Source organism: Topomyia yanbarensis, chromosome 2 (genome assembly GCF_030247195.1).
Source record: "Topomyia yanbarensis strain Yona2022 chromosome 2, ASM3024719v1, whole genome shotgun sequence".
In the NCBI taxonomy this organism is placed as follows: domain Eukaryota; kingdom Metazoa; phylum Arthropoda; class Insecta; order Diptera; family Culicidae; genus Topomyia; species Topomyia yanbarensis.
The window spans coordinates 134,584,882-134,606,424 of NC_080671.1; the positions used below are offsets into that span (position 1 = coordinate 134,584,882).

General features: G+C 35.6%; 1 protein-coding gene across 3 annotated transcripts in view; it reads right to left on the reverse strand.

Moving 5' to 3' along the window:
• Positions 1 to 1,519: 1,519 nt before the first annotated feature.
• LOC131681425 (facilitated trehalose transporter Tret1-like) overlaps positions 1,520 to 21,543 on the reverse strand; it is a 59,968-nt gene continuing 39,944 nt past the window's right edge. For all 3 annotated transcript variants that reach the window (XM_058962205.1, XM_058962206.1, XM_058962203.1), the window contains exon 5: positions 1,520 to 3,492. In XM_058962205.1, coding sequence (XP_058818188.1) covers positions 2,560 to 3,492 — 933 coding nt within the window. In that variant the 3' untranslated portion in view covers positions 1,520 to 2,559. The remainder of the gene's footprint in view (positions 3,493 to 21,543) is intronic.

A 21,543-nucleotide genomic window follows, 5' to 3' on the forward strand; every position in this document is an offset into this window, starting at 1 on the left:
GCCGCAAGAAACTCTTGTGTGGACTCGATTTTGCTGGATATCGCCGACACGTAGCTCCTCTAATCAATATTTTATGTGAGGTTATACGAGAAATTGATTTTATTCAGTGGCCCTGAACGGTTGGCGATAATAATTACAATTGGCAGATAGCCGCTACCGTCGGGATCAGGGATTACCGTCCACATGCAATCTAACTGCATCGATGTCGAGCAGAGAGACAAGTCTAAGGCGCTCGAACGCGCTGGAGGGGCAGGGATCCGTGTCATTTAACCCGTGTCCAAAATGTTCATATTGAAGTTGTCGCAAAGCTTATGAAGTGAGATAGATTATCATCATGAAGGCCTCAGGAGGAGTTCCGCAATATCGCAAAGCTAACGATGGCCAACTGAGTCTGTAGGGGGAATGTAGATAGAAGCAATGCAAAGCGATAACTTCAATGTCTGGTGTTGAGTGGAGGCTGATTCGATTGGAAGAATAGCACTTTGTGATCCTCAACAGTACTCTTTCATATGCGGGAAGAAAGGTTATCAAGATGCTTTTAAGATGGCCAGAAATATTATAAACTGTAAAAATACGGTCTACAGTGTCAGAGAATTTTATAAGTCCAGCGCTGATCACAAACATCCGTTCCACTCGAACTCAGGCAACTGACGAATTAAACAAACCGCCGGAAATTATAAAACATGAACTTTATTCATCATCGGTTCATTCGTGTCGTCGTCTTGTAGGACTCAATCGTCTATTTCCCAATACAGTAACTTTTGAAACGTCAAGTTCCACGAATATGTTTAAAGACTATTAACACTCCGGCAGTCGCGCTAGTGCACGGAGTGCACGCTGCTCTGAAAATCTAGCGAAATCGTCTTAGGGCACCAGCGGCTGCTCGTTCAGTGGACCATAAGCGCGACTTCCGGAGGGTTAAGCAATAAGAAAATATACTTGGGGATGAATTTATGAAGTAAAACAAACACTGCCAGAGATCCACAGGAGCCATAGGGTTAGAGATGTTATTTTCATTATTCAATTGTTCACCCCAAGGGGAAAGAATTTATGCAGTATTTAGTTATTGTTTTGACGTGGTTCAACAGTCAGTATTTCAAATTCATTGCTAATCGGACGATTCGAATTCAAAAGGTGCCTTGCTCCGCGATTAATAATTTATGAAACGTGGCAATCCTTCGAAGTCTTTCCGAAAAGCCAGCTCTACAATGAGTCCTGGTGAGGCTTAAACCAGCTTTGAGGTCCGCAAGCCAGTTCGAAATCAATTCACTCGAGACCGACAGCGTGGCGCGAATCGCAAAGATGTTCAATGTTCTCTCTTCTTCGTGCTACCGGTTTGTGAGTCAAATTAAGATTTTCAACCGCAAACCCGCGCCGATACTGTTTGAAAATTCTCGCTTTCGTTTACTGATTAACGGGCTATAAATATTGCATCTTTAATTTCCTACGGCGATATTTTTAGACAGGGTTCACGAATTAGCGAAAAGGCACAAGGTTTGATTTTATTCAACAAGTTTTATTATTGTAACAAATGTGTCTAAAATGCTAAAATTCGCTTGCGTCATTGGCATGTAAGTACCGCAGAAACCTCCTGCTCGATGGATGTATACACTCTAAAGTTGATAACTATTTATGTCATCTGAATCATATGCCCTAGGCCGGTACAAATATCGACTTTCCATTCGAAACATTGATCAATGGAATAGTGAAGGGCTCCACAAACTTCATTCCTTTTGTGAGCTCATTTTGTTGTTTCAAGAGTATTTAAGTTTCTATGTTGATATGTAAGTAAAATCTTAATAATTCAATGGATTCAAAAGTACTTGCCTAATTTTTTTTATTTTATTGAGGATTCTTGATAAGATTAGAGGATATTGGAAATATTTACTGAATTTGCATCATAGCACGGTCTTATTTGCAGCCATAGAAAATGTTGAACAATTCATCTATATTCATGATCATTGTGTAATGCATAAAACCGACTGATATGTCCCTAATTTAAATATTTTCTTTCACACAGAAAATAAAAAAATTCTTTTGCACATAGAGAAAGCTACTAAACAAGCTTATATTTCACATTAATTTATCGACCGATGATTTGTTATAGTCATTATTTGTACCGAGCGAAAATACACGGCAGTGTCGAGCTTTTCTGATTGATAGCTACAAATCCAACGCCGATTATCCTATTTATCAGTGAAGCTTTATTTCCTGTTATTTTTACTACACTAATCTTAATGTAGGGTGGATTCTCTTCCTTCGTATTGTAATTAGCGGAGGAATATTTGTCTTAATTTTATGGTCTCATCTGGTTAGTTAACGAAGGAATCAGAATAAATTGGCTAAAAGAGCCAACAACAAATTACGTACAAAACTGTCTGATTTTTTTTAACGAAAGAAATCGAACGGATTGTATAACGCCTAGATCCTATAATTACACGCATTTCGTTCCTTCATTTGCTATTACAAATCGCTTACATTGTAAGTGTTTATTCTGGTTTTGTATCACAGTTATTTCTTGTTGTTATGTGGCATTTCCGGTGTACACTACAGTTTAACTCAAACCTTTACCTCGGAAGCTTGTTTTAGCTCAACTTCACCGGCATCCGTCTTGCCACGGAAGTAACTTTCAATTTCGTCCAAAGTACGACCCTTGGTTTCTGGTAGGAAGAAATACACGAAGCCTATGCCAACAACGGAAATGATACCGAAGAATAGGAACACATTTTCACTGCCAAATGTATGTACCATCGATGGGTACACCTTGATGATGATGAAGGACATTGTATATCCAACAAAGATAGTCAAACCGGCAACAAAGCCACGCACCTTTGCAGGATATAACTCCGCAATCATGGCGAACGGAAGTGTTAGGAATCCTAGCGTGGCACAGAAAATGAATGCCACCAGCAAGAACGTTGGAATCCATCGCAGTTCTGTTCCAGCAACCGGGTACACGGTACAAGCGGCCAATCCGAACATGCACGTTGCCATACCAAACCCGGAGAATAGTGCCGGTGGACGTCTTCCAAAACGGTCGGAAATGAAGCTCATCAAGATGGTCGTAACCACACGAGTGAGCCCAACGAAGACGGCACTCAGGAAAGGATCAATGTTGACACCGGCTTCAATCGAGAACCGAGCTGCGTACACGATGATGACAAAGATTCCCGTGAATTGTTGGAAGAAGAAGAATGTACACATGATTGTGAGCGGTTTGTAAACCTCTGGTCTCCGCAGCATAACCAGCTTGGACTTGCTCGTTTGCGAGGCTCGGAAGCGTGCAATATTTTCGGCCAACGTATCCAGCTCTTCGTGGATTTTGGGGTTGTCGTTGCCCTTGACGCCGCGAACCTTTTTGAGGCATTTCTCCGCTTTCGGCAGTTTGTTCTTGGACACCAGCCAGCTGGGAGACTCCGGTATCGGGATCACGGTCAGAAGCGACACTAGGGTGAAGACACTGCAGATGATACAGACGAGGCGCCAATCGTCCTGGAAGAGAAAGATAACACAGTTGTAAGTGTTTCGTTGGGTAGTAGAAAAGAATCGTATAATTATCAAATGAAACCTAAGAACAACAATCGAACAAACGACTCATTTGCACCGATTCGTTATAATGAATCAATCAGATTGATACAGGTTTTTTTCTCGAAATTTTTACTCTAGTTTCTAGCGATGCAAGGTTCGCGATCGTTCCGTAGATTCCACCATGACGCGCCATCTTTCTATGGCCTACTCGGACACTATACTCTCCCCAACCGCAGGGCAGGAAAATTTCGAAAAATGAATTGATTGCTGTTCGAAGCTTCACGAAGCACCCTCTCAAGCATACCACATGCAATCGATGAGTTTGACACAATCGCTGCGAACATTTAGGGGTAAAACTTATCTCTGCTCGGACGAAGCGAGCTTCGCATCAAGTTCGCTCTTTACAATGTTCGAAAAAGTTCACATTAACCTTAGAAGCACACATCGTCGAACACGAGGTAAGCTCTTGGCTCGTGGTTTTTGCGTTTTTGGAACATTTCCACAGAGTTTCGAAGCGATATTCGGTGAACACATATAAAGCGAATGCCTCGTTTATTTGAGAATCGCGAACATCGAAGTTTTATATCGCTTCAAGCATCAGCATCATGAGGCCACCGCGAACATGTTCGCTACGTGACTATCTGTCTTAAAATCATAAACTGTAAATCTTATTTTGAGTATAAATAAAATGGATTATTTTAAGATTATAATTTAGGATTTAGGGATTAGGTGCGTCGCATACCTTACCAATTTATGAGCCACGAGTTTGAATGAGCGTAGTGGTAGTGAAATTCAAATTCTTTTTTTCGGAATACAATTATGTTTACTAGCTACTTTGATTGCAAACTCGTCTTTTCTTCTTCAATCGGAATATATTTTCCCTGCCAAGGAGTTTAGGTGAAGATGTATAAATTATGTTTAAGGGGGTAAGGGTTTCAGCGTGAAAAAATGTTTTTTGGTGAAATGACTCTTTTGGATGAAATGATACATTATAATGTACAAAAGTTTTGATCAATTCGCTTCGCCCAAATTTCTAAAAAAATCGCAAATAGTGTTTTTTAACGCTAAAACCATTACCCCTCTCTTAATAATCTTCCTATCTAAAACAAATTCTTCCTAAAAAGAACAATTTTCGGATGGAATCTCACTGCTGACGTCTGAGTTCAGTTAGACGGCGAACTTCAGTTATTTGCATCCACTGAGGGGTAGCTAGGCGTAGTCCGTTGGCCTTTGTTTTCAACTTGTTGCGGTTTCTAACGTTCTTGCGCAACATTCCTAAATCGGCTAGTCATATTCACTCAATAATATGCGATGATTTGTGTGTTAAACGTTATTTTTAATTTTACCAAATGAATTTATTAACAAATACCTACATACTTGAATCCATTATTATTGTCATTAATTGAATTATAATTTCTTGGCATCTGTACCAAACCAAGAGGAAAGCTTCCAAATGATTTTTATAATATTGTTTTATAAGTTTATTGGTTGATTACCTAATCACAAGAGACAAAATATTTATTTTCAAACATTTTCGACAGAATCTGTTCACTTAATAAATGAAGTGTCAAACTTATTACATGTTCCACTTTTATGAAATTTATTTCCTGACTCCTGTACATGTGTTTTGTGATAAATAATGAGAAGGATATTCCAACTTGTTTGTATTGTATTTGTTAACTAATTACTGATGGAGAAACGCAAAGAACTTACAAACAATGTTCTAGTGATTTTTTTGTTGGAAATCCAAAAACAATTCTGAAAAGGACAAAATTTGGTTTATCTTCTCCATGATGTAATCTTCCCTTATTTGACTTTTACTAATAAAAAATAAAAGAAAGAAATCTTTAGGGCCCCCTGTATTTTTTTTTGAATCAGTTATAGCCGAAATGCTTTATGTAAGGGAAATCTCGGAAAATGAGAAGCGAAATAAATAACTCCAAGTAGAATGAAAGTCGTTCTAAACTCGAACTTTTTCGAATACTGTCTTTCTATTATTATTCGCTTTTTGTCGCATTCCAAATTTTGATATATTATTTTGAAGACCCATATTTAAGATCAATACAATATTAATTCTTCAAAAGGGCTAATGAGACTTTTGTAAACAAACTTATTTCGCTCATTTTTCCGCTACAGAGTTGAATTTTATGAAAAATACACATGAATCAATATTTTTGCCCTTGGTAGAATCGATTTCAAATGTTTTCTGTGTTGAAATGATAACAAATTAAGAGAAATCAGCAAAACAAAAGTTTGTTCACAAATCTTATTAGCCCTATTAAAATGTTGATATGGAATAATAAAATCAATCAAGATCAATTTCGATTTTTTTTAATTTTGCGGTGGTGTAAGCCCTTAAGTGGTTGATTTAACGGCTTCTTTCAAAATTTATCGAACCTACTCCCATTCGTTCATTCGTTAGAGTAGTTTTTTGTTAAAGAGAGTGTACTAAATTAATAAAAACACTTAAATTTAGGAAGTTATGATCCTCGCTCCACAATGCAGTTTGCGACAGAATTGCTCAACTGAAAATTATTAAATGAAATGAATGAAAACAAACATTAGACTATAGCATTTTGTACGCATGCACTTCAGAGGTCCAAGGGTTACAATTTCTGTTCTAGTTCTCGGATCGCCAACACATTTTTTTCGATTTTTTGGCCCAGTTCTCAAGGGAAATCCAGTTTTTAACTTTTTGCATACATATTGCATTGAATGAAGAACTTAGATAATGAATTCATAAAGTATTAGTAATAATTCGATTGTTCGTTCATTTTAAAAGGCTATTTTCTATAACTTTACAACTGATTTAATTTCACTTTCAAAATTTCTCGAAATATCATGTTCTAAAAGTTCTCAACCGATCTAATATTCGAAAACAGTTATAAAAATGTCTTATCACACTGGTAGATGGATTCAAAGCGTTTTTTTTAAATAAGTGTACGAAAAACATGCGCCCTTCTAAAACATACTTCTGAATCAAAATGGTTTTACTGTTAGTCGAAAACAAGATTTACAAAACGACCAGAACTGCCAAATATGAATCGGAAATGGTCGAGTTTATTGACATTCCCTATTTATTTCTAGGATTCATCATACACATCATGAAGGTTATTTATTTAACTGATAATCGATTTTTTCCTTTGAATGGATATCGATATCTTTATCCTCAAGAAACTGACATAACTGGATCCTCAAGAAACTGACATAGGAACATGACTAAGATAAGCGAGCCACTCAATACGTTGTGTACATTGTGTTTAGCTTCATTTTCTAGCCCTAATTTATTTCATTTGAAAATTTATCCCCGCCCTGTCACGAAATCTTGATTTTATCCCTACTGGTAATATATCAGTAGGGTATCTTAAATAAACTTGTTACGTCACTTTTCAGTTAACCCCAGCATCCATAAGCTACACATTGTCACAATTATTTTTCACCTATTCCACCCTTAATACAAGGCCTCTGTCTAGAATATACTTTTTTGCATAACTAGTAGGTAGGTATTTGAATAAAGAAAACTAATATCGTCCGGCGAACACGTTAGCGATGGCCCTCGCGATGCTAAATTAAAATAATCCTTCGGTGTTCGCGATTCTGAAATACTTCGAGGTAATCTTTTTTCTGTGTTCGCGAACATCGCTTCGAAGCTCCGTGTAACTGTTTCAAAAATATCGATCACACGAACCAAGAGCTTAGCTCGTGTTCGTCGAAAACTACGCAAAAGCTTTTACATATCTTTCCGAACATCAATGAAATGAACAAGAAGCTTCATTTGTCCTCGCTGAAGAGCATGCAAAAGTATCGCCCAAATGTCCGCAATTACGATGGTAAGCGATTCTGATGCGAAGCTTGTGAATACGAACCAGTAACGCAAAGCTTCGCGCTTTGAAAGTATTCGAACATAGGTTCGGTTCGAATATTTCCTGCCCTGCCCAACCGTACCTCTAACCGACTTCTATACTTCTGCCCAGGGCACAGTGGTACGACCTAGAACAAAAGGTGGACTAAAGTCCAAACTTTTCCGTATCGGTTCATATAGCACGTTTTTATGTAATTTTGGTACGCTGAATTCGTTTTCGATATTAAAACATTTCAAAAATAAACATTTACTATTCATTAGGGTGCCTCAAAAAATTTGTTTTTCTAAATCGTTCTTGAAATTTGTGTATATTAATTTTCGTGTGCTAAATCGTTTTTGATATTAACATTTGCAAAAAAATTTTCATTATACATTAGGGTATGTATGTATGTATGTATGTAGGTAGCCACCATCCTAGCTTGAGCCTTGCTCTGCATGCGGCTCCACTTTACAGTACTCTCAAATTTCGTTACCATTCTGCGTTCAGCATACCGCTGTATAAAGGGCCAAAAGGGGGGTGGCGGACCCGTAGGCAATTACACCTACTCAGTATCCGCGGGGATCAAAAAGTCTCCTTCCAACAATATGATCCAACAGATTGAATAACGAAATTCGCGATATTTGTCAAGCTTTCCACGGGATGGTTTGTTTGAAGAAGGACGCGTCAAATTGTTTACAACTGTTGGAGAGAACTGTGGCCGTCGCGTGCGACAACCACCTTTCCTCCTTGACTCCGATTGGCTGCCACTTCATTGTCCAGTTGTAACTTCAATGATGTCCTGATGCACCCTCCTCGTCCCGTAAATGATATACATATATATAATACCAATATTATAATATTGTATGGATAAATTAAATAAACAGTTCAATAAATAATAAGTAATCATTAAACAATTAATAATTATATGAATCAATAAATAAATAAGTAAATGAAAAAAAGAAATAATAAAAAAGAAAAAAAAATGAATAAATAGTTGAATTAATTATTTAATTATTCAATAATTAATTAAATAATCAACGAATTGTTATAAGGATAATTAACAGAATTCTAGATGTCTTACAGGAATAAGGAATTCGGAATTTAGTTGCTGTTCTGATGTCCTGATGTACCCTCCTCACCCTGCAAACGATACACATATGATGTCAATATTATAATACTGTATGGATAGATTAAATATACTATTATATGATTAAATAGTAGGGTAAGGGGGGGCAAATCCGAACTAATAAATGGTTTTGCTGTAAAATGTTCATTTTACATCGGATCAAGTCGTTTTATATAGCAAATTAAAGGTTAGACTTCTAAGCAACTTTCTATGTATAACTTTTTATTTGCATCCAGGGAAACTTTGGGATTCAAGCGTTTTACGAAAACGTTCATTTTTGCTGTTTTCAAAAATGGTGGGGTAAACTCGCCCGCCTACATTTTTGGTTGATTTAGTACAGATATTATCCAAATTTTATGATTTTTCAATCATAAACCAATGAATGTTATGTTCTTGAATGTTAGCATGAAGAGAATGGAATTCAGTGTCAATTTTTTCATGTCAAAATCATGAGCAGCAGCACGTAAAGATATTCCCATTTGCATCGAAGCAATTACTCGACAAATACTATATTCATCACGTTTTTGTGTCTTTCGTTTATAATTATGAACCACGGTCGGATTTTCCCCACCTTACCCTATAGTAAACTAATAAATAATTAGATAATTAAATAATTATGTGAATAAATAAATAAATACATGAATAATAACGAAAAAAATCCATAGGTGGATTAAAAAGTAAATACATACATAGTTAAATAAATAAATGTCTGAATAAATAAAAAATTAAATGATTACATAAATAAATAATCAACGGATTGTCAAGATATCACAACGGGCATACAGGAATATGGAGTTCGGAGTTTATTTGCTTTTATGATGTCCTCATGTACCCTCCTCATCCTGTAAATGATATTCATATGATATCAATATTCTAATATTACATAGGTGTATTATATCAACTATTAAATAAGTAAATAATATAATAAACTAACAGATCATCAAATAGATAAATAAATATGTGAATAAAAAAATAGATAATTATATGAATAAATAAAAAATACATAGAAAGCTTCAAAAATAAATAAGTGATAAATAGTTAGATAAATAAATGATTCAATAAATGAATAATTAAATAATTAAATACATGAATAATCACCTAATTGTTATATGAATAATTCACAGATTTCAATACGGTCATACTCGAATAGATAATTCACACTTTAGTTACTTTTATGATGTCCTGATGCACCCTCTTCATTATCTTATTGGGTTAAGCCAATAATTAACTAAATAATCGATAAATGAATAATTAACGAAATAAATATATAATTAGTGAAAGAAGAAAAAAAAAATAAATAATTGAATAATTCAATTCTTTAATAATAATCATATAGTATGTTAATAGATATCATTACAAGCAGAAAGGAAAGGAGATTTCAAAATTTGTTGTAATATGAGTAAAACATTGAAAGGACGCTAATAGCAATTTATGTAATAAAGTCTAGTAATGTTGTGTGTCTTAAGATTCACCTCTTATTTATCGTATTTACATTCTACAATTTCAGTGTATTAATTCCGACTTTGAAATTATTATGGAGTATTTCGAATATAGAATATGTACTATCTTATTCCAGAGCTGCTTCCATCCATCATGCTTGTCATCGTAGCCCAATCACTCCCATGTACCAACCCGATGTCCATGTATTTTTCAGATCTCGTAATTGTGTACCACTCGACCATGATTTATTCTAATGTATTAAAATGATAGTAACGAGAGTAACGTCCTCCCTACCTCCCTCACTTCAATTTTTTTGTGTTAATCTACTACCGAAAATCATGTTTCAAAAAAAAAATGTATCAATAATGTTTCAAAAAAAAAGTATTTTTCTAAGTTGTATTATCGAATTGTCAATCGAGTCTGCTGATATTACTGGCTAACTTCAATTTAAATTCTACTTTTATTTTATGCCGCACAGTAATCATTCAATGTTTAACTACTTTCTCGTTACTATCATTTTCGTTCTTTCTTCGTATTAATATTATTATTATTATTATTATTATTATTATTATTATTATTATTATTATTATTATTATTATTATTATTATTATTATTATTATTATTATTATTATTATTATTATTATTATTATTATTATTATTATTATTATTATTATTATTATTATTATTATTATTATTATTATTATTATTATTATTATTATTATTAACATTATTATAATCGTTATGTTGGTTAATTTTTTTTTTTATAAATGGATAAGAAATTAGTTACTTAGTTTTTATTCAAATATGTTTCCCTGTTTATATTGGCCCTTTTCTCATTCATTATTTTTATATATTTATTTATTTTTTAATATCTTTTAATTTTTTTTTATTTAATTATTTTATCAACCATCGGCCATCGTTATCGTTTTTATAGTATTTGAAAATATGCTACTTAGTTCATTACCTTCAGGTGGCCGAGGATTGTTATAATTTAGTTTGGCCGACATCAAGACTTTATCGGCATTTCTCGTTACCTGTGTGTTGGTTGCTATGCAGTTGATTAAGATTTTTCTCTATTCCTAATTTACTAAATTTTTAGTAACCTGCTCTTCTTAATATTGTGACATTACTACTTTTTAATAATTCGATCCACCTGGTGGATTTTGAAACTTTTCTATAATTTTTCTGACCCTTTAGGTCTTTAACTCATTCATTCTAGTTTGACATTCCTCTTTAATGGACGATTGACAATTGCCAACTCCCTATTTACGTAATTGCCGCTTTTTATAATAATGGTCTGTTAGTTATCTTACTATTATTCTTCCGTACTGTCCTCTCCTTCCGAAATTTCACTGTCGGTCTGCTTATATATTTCTTCCGCTACTTTTTTAATTTTTTCCCTGTCGTTTGCTAGTTGTCTCCAGTTTTCTTCGTTCATTCCATCATATCTGTTAAAATCCTATTCCAATGAATCCTTCCATGTAAAACTCGGCCGACCATGCTTTTTGTGATTGAATTTCAGTTTCATCGCCATTTTTATTGGGTGTCCTTCTGCTCTTCTTTGAATGTGTCCGAAATAACTTATCCTGTTGACTCGTACTCTACGATTTACAGTTTTTCCTTTTAGTTCTTGTCGCACATTGAATTTTCGACCGTTCGAATTTTTTCCTGCAATGGTTCCAAATATCCTTTAATATTTGTTTCTCATACCTTCCTAACTGTATTCTGCTTCTTTTGGTCAATGTCGCTGTTTTAGTTCCGTACAGAATGGATGGTGCTATTACTGAATTATATATAAGTTTTCCGATTTCCCACGAAGGTTTAAATTTCTTGCAGAATTCTATCACTGTTTTGGATACTTTCGCTGCATTCACGCATCTTTGTTTAGTCGTCGCAGGCCTATTTAGTGTGTCGGTCAACCATGTCCCAAGATATCTCAAGGATGTTTTAACTTCATATATTCTTCCGTTTAGTACTACTGTTTCTGGTGTTGTTATTGTTGAATTTGGAAGTCGCATCAGTATTTGGCTCTTGTTGTTGTTTATTTCCAATCCCACTTCGCTTAGACGTGTCTCCATAGCTCTTAGAATCTTCTCTAATTCATTCTTGTCTTTAGTTATTATTAAAATGTCGTCCGCAAAAACCAAAATCAATGGTAGTTTCAAGGACCCTTTATCCATCATGTTCAGTTCTGGTATCTGTTCCTTGACTTTTCTCAACACATCCTGCATAACAATGTTAAAAAGAAAAGGTGAAAGTGGGCATCCTTGCTTGACTCCTTTTCCTCTTTCACATTCTGCAGTATACTGACTTTGCCATCGCACTCTTGTTTTTTTCTTTTCTGATACACTGCAATACTCTATCGATTAGATGCGAGGGTACATCTAGCTTAGCCAAAATATTCCTTAGCTCTAGCAAGCTAACATTGTCAAAAGCTTTACTTATGTCCAGTGCTGCTACAATTACCGATCTCCCAGCATTCCAGTATTCCTCCAATATCCTTCTCGTTACAAACATGTGATCATCGGTTGACCTTCCTTCTGTAAAAGCTGCTTGGTTAATGTCAGGATCTCCTGTAAAGTCTCTCAGTCGATTCTTTAACCATTTAGCATATGGTTTATATCCACTATTACACAAGCTAATCCTTCTGTAATCCTGTACTGCTTTTGCCGAGGGTTTCTTAGGTATTGGAACTTGAATAGTTTTCTTCATTTCTTCTGGCAGTTCATTCTCAATCCAAACTCTTCTCCAGACCTCCGCCATTTCTTTCTGTGTCTCTTCGTCTGCGTATTTTAGATGCTCCATTCTTATACCGTCTGCTCCTGCTGATTTCCCGTTACATTGCTGTTGCATAATACGTAACATATCTTCCTCTTTTGGTGGTTCCGTCATCGGACACGTATCCTGTTCTTCCATCAACTTGATCTCAGGTCCTTGACTATCTTTCACCGCTTCATTCCAATGACTCATAGGTATGTGATTTTTCCTGTATCTCGTTCTATTCATGAACCCCTTTAAAAACTGGTAGGATTTTCTAATTCTTACTGTTACATCAAAATCGTTAAGCTCTTTGTAAAATTTTTTTATTTTCCTTTCATTGTGACTTCTTACTGCAGTTTCAAATTCCATCCTCTTGTCTCTCAATTTCCACCTATATGGCAGTATATGTGGATGTTTTTTTGCTAAATTTACAGCTCTCCTCAGCCTATTCAGCGCGTTTTTCCTTGTGGGTGTTAGTGGTGCTCTTGCTGATTTTAGAACCTCATTTGCTGCTTTTTTCATTTTCGCTGTTATTGTGTTGAAATCAACATTAACACTAACATTGGTCCCTTTTTCCATGTTTTCATTATATTTCTTTAATACTGTATGATATTTTTCCTTTATGCTATCGTATTTCAGTGCTGACGCATCTAGCTGGATCTTCTTCTTACTCTTTTGTTCATTATATCTCTCGATTGCTCTTATTCCCATTACTATCATTTTGTGGTCCGTCTCTAACCTAGTCCAATATCCTTTGATAAATCTTATTTTAATGCTGCTTTCTCTTGGTTTTACTATATGATCAATTTGACTTTCTCTTTTACCACTTTTCCATGTTATTTCGGTGTTTATTCCTATCTCTGAAGATATATTCTTTAATTTATGCATCGTCAAAAACATTTTAAATTCCTCTCCGTTCTCGTTATTCGCTTCACATCCCAACTTTGTGCCTACAGTCTCACTATCTTCAGCTGTAACAAAATCTCTCCCTATCTGTGCATTCCAATCACCTACTAGTATGAGATTGGGTCTAATATTTGCTTGATCAATTATCTTTCCTAGTTTTGAGTAAAATAAATATCCTTTCTTATTTGGACCGTGAACATTTATCAGAATAATTTTTTCCCATTTACGAACAGACTTACTGATATACCCTGAAATCCTATCTCTTTCCATTCCTTCATTTCGATACATGATCCCTTTCTTATCAATATCGCTAGTCCTCTAGATTTATTTTGCCCCTTTGCTCCTATCATCCATTCATAGTTCTTTGTTGAAATCGCTTCGGCTTTAACATTTACTTCCTGCAATGCCGCTATGTCTACATTATAGGAGATTAGTATATTATCGATCTCTTGACGCTTCTTCAGTTTTGCACATCCTCTTATATTCAGTGATGCTATCAATATCAGTCTTCCATTTCCTTCTTCGCTATTATTTGACTCCATCGTTTTTTCTGTAATTTTGCCCTGGTTGATTTCACTGCCGTTTCCCTGTGTATCCATGTTTAGTGTTTCCTCTTCGAACTCCTTTCCAATTCCCTTTTCGTTTGTTCTATTGTCCTTATTTATTCTCTTACGATTTCGCTCATCTCTAGCACTTTCTTCTTCTATGCCAATTATACTGTCGAAGTGATTTTTATTAGCCCCTTCTCCTGTATACAAAATTCGCATGATATCTTCTTCCCTGCCCTTCTCCTCGCCTATCGCCAAAGTTGGATTATCTGTTTGGTACAAAATGAGTTGTTTATCCAATATTTCCGAAACAGCTACCATGCTTTCATGTCCAAGATGAATTCCCGCTTGTTTGATATGCTCAATGAAGTTCAAGAATCCTCCTTCCTGCAAACTTTCTGTTAGGTACATTTCAAATCTTTCTTTATTTCTCAGCATATAATTTGCTATCATAGCCCGGAATTTCAAAATATCTTCCATATCGCATCTGTGTTCTCCCTTGTGTTTATTGATTTGATCCATTACCGCTCTAATTAAACAGTTTCCATCTCCTAATATCCTTTTGACTTGCAGTATCCTTTGCGTTCCGTACTCCTTTACTTTGTATACTGAGCCTGTCGTTTCTTTCTCTACTGCCCATTCTTGCTCTTTTACATTTTCCTCGTTGCTTTCCTCCATACTCACCATGCTATAAAATTTATCTTTACCATCCGTATTTGTAATCAGAATTTTTATCGTCAATAATCTGTCCGTCTTACTACAAAATTGTGGGTGCAAAATTTCCAACCCACCATCCTGTTGGAAAAACATAATTTTGACCCGAAATAACTCAGTAACTACTTGAGCTATTTGAACCTCCATTCCATTTTGTCTCGAGTAAATTTTATGTACATTGTCTGTGAGTTCTTCTCCCCAAATATTTGAAAAAAGATCTAAATTTCGTTCTATAAAATCTCCCATCAAGCAACAAAATTCATTTACATTTAAATTAGCTTTATTAAATTCTGTGTTTATTGTCTTTAATTGATGTATCATTGCATCCATAAACGAAAACTTGTCCATTGATTGCATCGCTACAGTTTGACAATCATTCATTTTCGCCTTTATGCTATCCATTTTTTCCGTCTTTGATATCTTAGTTTATAATTAGTTTCGAAACTTAATGCTAACCTTACCTTAGTTGCCTTACTAGTTGCTGCAATTGTCAATCGCCTTAATATGTACTCGACAACTCTCTTTTATTCCATTTATCCCCATTTCTTCTTCATCAATTCGAGATCGTTATAAAATATTTTCCTAAATATTTTCCAGTCACACTTTTCCACTCTTTTCTCTCACGCACCACCTTTCCACCTCATTGCAATTGTTTTTTTCACTTCCTATACCTAGCCACCCACAATGCATTTCTACTTCACTCATAAACTGTCACCAATACAGCCAGCTGCCTGTTCCTTTTTTTTCGTGTCAACAGCTTCCACTACTCTGTGCATCTCAATGCTGTCAGTTTTTTTTCCTATCACCATACCTTACCCATTGCATTGCTCCACACTTGTGCTGCTGCCATTTTTTCCTTCTCTCTCTCTATTTAGTTCATATTGCTGCCATTCATACCGCCTCGTAATCAACCACACACCACTCATAGATTAGCACTAATACAGCCAAAAGGCTGTTTCATTTTTACCGTTTCGATCAGCCTATATCAATACACGCAGCTGCACAAGGCTGTTAACTTTTTTTTTCCACCACCGTAAACTTGCCACTCTGAGGTTCTCTCTATATGCTGCTGTTAATTTTTGCTTCTCTCTTTGCTCCTATCCAGCTGGCTGTCGTTCATTCGACAACGCAAACCATAAGCACGAACTTCTTTCCAGCTCCGATCATCAACCGGCACTAATACAATCACGCTCTTCGCTTGTCTGTCGCAACAAGACAGTTCATTCACCCCTTTATGGCAGACCGTCCACTCTCTCGTTTTGCACTCTCTCCTATCGACACTCTCATTCGACCACCATTTTCATTTCGCTGTCGGGTCCGGCGCTTCGCCTCCTGACTAATATGATTTTTTCATCATTTGCTTTCTTCCACTATCTATATCTATTCTATTGGTATCCAATGATACTCCTATCACCGCTTAATCACCAATCTAGGCTATTCTTCTTAAACCTTAATCAACTCAACTTCAACTTATAATTCGTACTAAACGAAAACTGCTAGCGCGCAATGCGACCGATCGCCTTCGTGTCTTGATGCCAACTGAATTTTCATTATACATTAGGGTGGCTCAAAAATAATTATTTTGTTGTGAAGGTTCAAAAAAATTTTAAAGACATTTTTGTGAGCTGAATTCCTGTGTTGGTTATAGAAAATAGAAATTAACCTTACTACTTATTAGAGTGGCTCAAAAGTAAATATTTTGTCTTTTATAAAGATTTATTTAAATTGTAATTTTGGAATTTATTTTCCGTATTGAAACGAATTGATTAACATCTCATTATGGGGCTTTAGAAATGACTATATTATTTTTAAGGATCAAATAAGATGTGATCGACTGATTTTGGAACGTTTAATTCATTAGTGGGTTACTTGGTATGAAAACTACTTTTTTTTCATTTTCAAAACAAACATTTTGAGTGTCTTAGTGGAATATTGATTTACATTCACTAATCAACAAGATGGTTAACGATTTTGTTTTCGCAGGTGTGTTTTAAGTTGCTTAGAATGCTTATTTCATACCTTAAATTAAAATAAATCCAAAATCCTTTTTCTCGCGTATATGGTTTATTTAAAAATGGTCTTATTTTATTTGAATAATATCGCATACCCTTAAGCTATATCAGTGCTATGCAAACTCGGAAAAAATAGTATCATCAAATGACTAGAACTCAACTGTGTTCACTCAATTAGACAGTTATTGCGTAAGTTAGCAAAAATAGTTCATGAAACATTTTATGACACATTTCAGATGGTTGAAAATATTTACTGAATTTTAAACATTCTTAATTCCTTAAAAACCATACTTTCCTCTCGGCTCCTTATTCTTGATCACTAGTAAAACCCTTGTAAATCATGCTCTAAATGCTATTTGAAAGTTGTGCATAAATTAGTGTCATTATTCTAGTCATAAAGTGAATATTCAAATTAAATATCAGTAATAACCATGCGTCTCCATTCACAGTTTTTTTTTCAAATGTTGCCTGCTTATCGCAAGTTTTCGCAAAACTAGCATAGGCTCATTTTAAATAGAAAATGAATAGCTTTCGAATGAGCATAGTGTGATCGCAGGCATTCACAGGCGTCGTTCTTATCGCTTCAGAAGTTCGAATTCAATAAAAAAAATTCATGACAAACAGTTATCTAAACACTAACTAAACCAACTAGTGACTTAGTTTTGGCAATTTTACGATGTAATTATATCACACGGATAATTTTGGTGAAGTAATGCAATTCATAAAATCAACCGTTTCTTTGAAAAACGAGAATAACCGTATGTAGTTCCTATGGTCAAATAAAGCAAAAAACACTTGAGTTATGCCCTTCAAAAAGCTGCCAAAAACTCATTTTGCATGCAAATCACCTAAAATCTCGCGAAAATGTCTCTGATGGCTCAGCTGATACGAGAAAAATACTAGTGAGAATATCGCATAACCTTCATATATGGACTTAAGTCCGGGCTCGTCCCACTGTGCAGGGATGCGAACGGTACCGGTAAACTACATTTGCACAAGCCGTAGAGTCCGCTACAGCGACGCATCACTCTTGCCAGAGCGATAGCCAAATCGAGTACACTTTTCCGTACAGCAGTAAAATACATTTTGGTTTTGCTGTTGTACTCCGACTGCTCGGTGAGAGTGTGGCGTAGTAAAGTTTGTTCTCTCGCTTTGTACACTTTTCTCTGCATAGTCAAAGAGAGAGGATCACACACGAAAGCGTTGATGCCGGTCGTGGAGTAAATGAACCGCATTCATTGTCGTCGTTTGTGATTAAAAATATTAATTAGATCAAAAATATTAAAAATTGTAAAATAAAGAAAGAGAAGCTGTACCGCTCGCGTCTGGTGTCTGTACTGAAGGCAGTGTTATTTTGTCATGATACTGCTTTGCTTACAGGCAGCCGTACAGCGCTGGGCGTCCTGCAATAGCAAACGACAGCAGCGTCGTATGAGAAGGGAGAATGTAGAAAGAAAAATTACAGCCGTAGAAAAGGTAGGAATTTTGCATCCTTGCTTCTGCCTATTGGCGATTCTACGTTGAAACCGCTCACAGATAGCGCTGGAAGCAAAGTGTTGCTGATTTGATTCTATTCTGTCATAATGCATATATTTTCGGTAATCATTGGGAAAAAACAACTTTTAAACACCACATCACCGACCAATTTGTTGATAATTGTTTATGAAAATGAAGGAAAACCATCATTTTATAAGATGATGAGTAAACATCTTGCGAAAAGGGTGTAAAACATAGTGGTTTCTAATATTATTCGCAGAGCTATATGTGTGCTGTTCCGAAATGTAATTTGTTGAGCACCGTAGCCGACGCAACATAATTTCCCGTTCCTCTTAAGTTAAGCTAAACGTTCATGAGATGGTGTAAATTCATGAAACTCTCCAGATCACGTGAGGAAAGAATATATCCGACCAATACGAAAGTGTCAGCTTTGTATCATACATAGCCGATCCTTCTCTCTGATAGTCTTCACTGAATCTCCTACGTAGTCCAAAATATGAAGGAGTTTGACATTGGTACTGATTGGGTCTCGGTTTCGAGTTGGAACTTTATTTATGGAACGATTATTTAACCACAATAATACCCCGATAACATTTCGAAGAAATTTATGAGCCAAATAGTTGCAAATGGCTGTAATTTCAGAATAATTGCAAATAAAACTAAATATCTTACTCGTTTCATTCATATTTTGGCAGTGGTAAGCTTTTTCCGAGAAGAAAATGAAGCTTTGGTTGTAAGCTACGACTCACTTGCAGGTGAAAAAAGCAAACTGTATCACTTTGCCAGTTCATGAGCTGAATCATAGGGGTCGCATGACTAATTTTGGTGTTGCCGCAAATCGCCAATGGCGCCTCGCTTGCCAGTGTATCGCCTTCTATCTTCGAAAATCTTCCTCCGATTCAACTTCGCTCCGTTGAGTGGAACAGATCGTCCGCTGGTCCTACGGTCTTCCTTCCGGGTATTCGTCTCGTTGTTCCGTCCTGGCGCAATGCCCTACCTGTAGCGGAATAGATCTTCTCCCGTTCGGCTCGTTGTTATTTTGTTCCGATCCGGCTTCGTTCAGTCTAGAATGTCTATTATTTGCAGCTTTCATCTTACACTGGTTTAACTGCGATTCGAGTTGGTTATTGCGTTGTCGTAGTTCTTCAGCCCACGACTACGCCGCAGTCTACTTTCTAGATTTCTGAATTGTAGTCCTGATGAATATCTGGTTGGCATTCCGGATCGCTCCGAAGCTCCTATCCAGTGTTAATTCCCGGTTAAAGACTTTAGGATTCTCTAGGCTAGCCTCAAGTATCTGTTCATCTTTTCACCCCTTTTACAGCTTCGCTCTCATTTCCGTCATATTCGTGGACTGTTTGAAGCTTACTAGTAGCTTTCAGAAGAAATTCTTGAATGTACTTCAGAAAATCTTGGCGCGATCTTTCTCCCTTCTCGCTTCACCTAGCTGTACCCGTAAATAATAGTATCTAAGACGAAAAACCAACCCAATCTGCACCCGATCCCATATACAAAGACACTTCTATCGACTCCTAATAACATCAGTTTTCTGCTCGAACCTGTATGGGAGACGGTGCTCCCTTCCCTCCTTCTGGTCTTCATGGAATAGTCGTCGCAGTAACCGTAGTTCTGACGACGCACAGTGGCACGACGAGTGACAAAACCCCAAAAATGAATGTCTTGTAATTCTTTTGTAAATATTTATTTTTCTTTTTCTCCCAGTTTGAATAAAAGTATCTCAAAATTTTACCATAATCGGATGAAAACAGAATTTTTCACATGTCGGTGAGGTGAGGTTGAGGATTTCTGTTCAATTCAATTTATTAGAATTGTTCGTACCTTCAAACTTCAGATGACGATATCTCAAGAACCGATTGGAGTAGTTATAAGTTTTTTAGAAAGCAGAAAGAATATGCTAAACTATAAATGTGATATTCTTGTGGGAAAATGTTTCTCGTTTGTTCAGCATCAAGGAAAAGCAATTGAGAAATTTTATGTCATATAAATAATTCATCTTTATATGTCTTCCAAGTTTTGAGATGGTCTCCCATGGGTCACTTATCATCAATCTGACTCAAAATTGAGTGTAGTTTCAAGATATAAAAGCCTCATCTTGCGCATTTTCGCGCCAAAGTTGTTATGTCAATGTTTTTGGAAATACCCATGTGGAGACGCCCTGTAGCTCAAAAATCTTCTTACAAATTGCTTGCCTAATGAACATCATATTGCTGAAAAATTAGTGATTTTTACTAGTTTTGTCAACATTTCTGCTCTCCGATGTGATTGACTACTATTATTAACGTGTATATTAACCCTTTAACGTCCAACACCTTCAAATGGGTTTTATATAAAAGTAGTCGAAAAAAAGAATTATAGAATTTCAAAACTGATAGCAGAAATGGATTCAGCGACCCAAAATTAGTTAAAAACCCGATTTTTAAACCAATTTTTTATAATTTTGTCCTAACTTTACATGAACAGGTGCCACTGTGCGACGTGTTGCCGCATATTTAACTGATTCCGAAGCATTAGTTCGTAATCCACTTCTTCATTCGTCAAATATTCCACATATTGAAATTTATTAGACATTTTCGAATGTAAAATTCGAACAATTTTAACTATTCAGATCACAATTTTTAATTCAGATCATGTTTACTCACTAAGTTCATGTATGTATAGAGACACGAAATAATATATTTGTGTAAACCAACTATATTCAAGACGCATATACACATATAAAAAAGAAGAATCAACGTAATTAAAATTATACTTGAAATTGTTATGTAATTTTTTTGAGAAAATGCTGTTCCCAAAAATACAACTAAAAAAATCCTTAATAAGAGCAGTTCAAGATGGAAATTACATTACATGAACAGCAGGTCAAAAACATTGGAAATAAATTAACATCTCGGTCCTGCAATACATAATTGTTTGCTTCAATCCCACGACGTCTAGCAGATGTTATTAACGGTCAAGAAGGAAGAACAAAATATTAAATCCTGAATTGAGGTTTGAGTTTGACAAGTTAAATTGTCAGTTAATCCAAACAAAACCTCAAAGACTTCTTCTCATTAGAATCCGACACTAACTTAGTGATAGGACTAAGCTAGCGCTAGATTGACACTAGCTACAAAAAAAACGAAGACGCTACCTGTGTTTCTGAGCAAGCT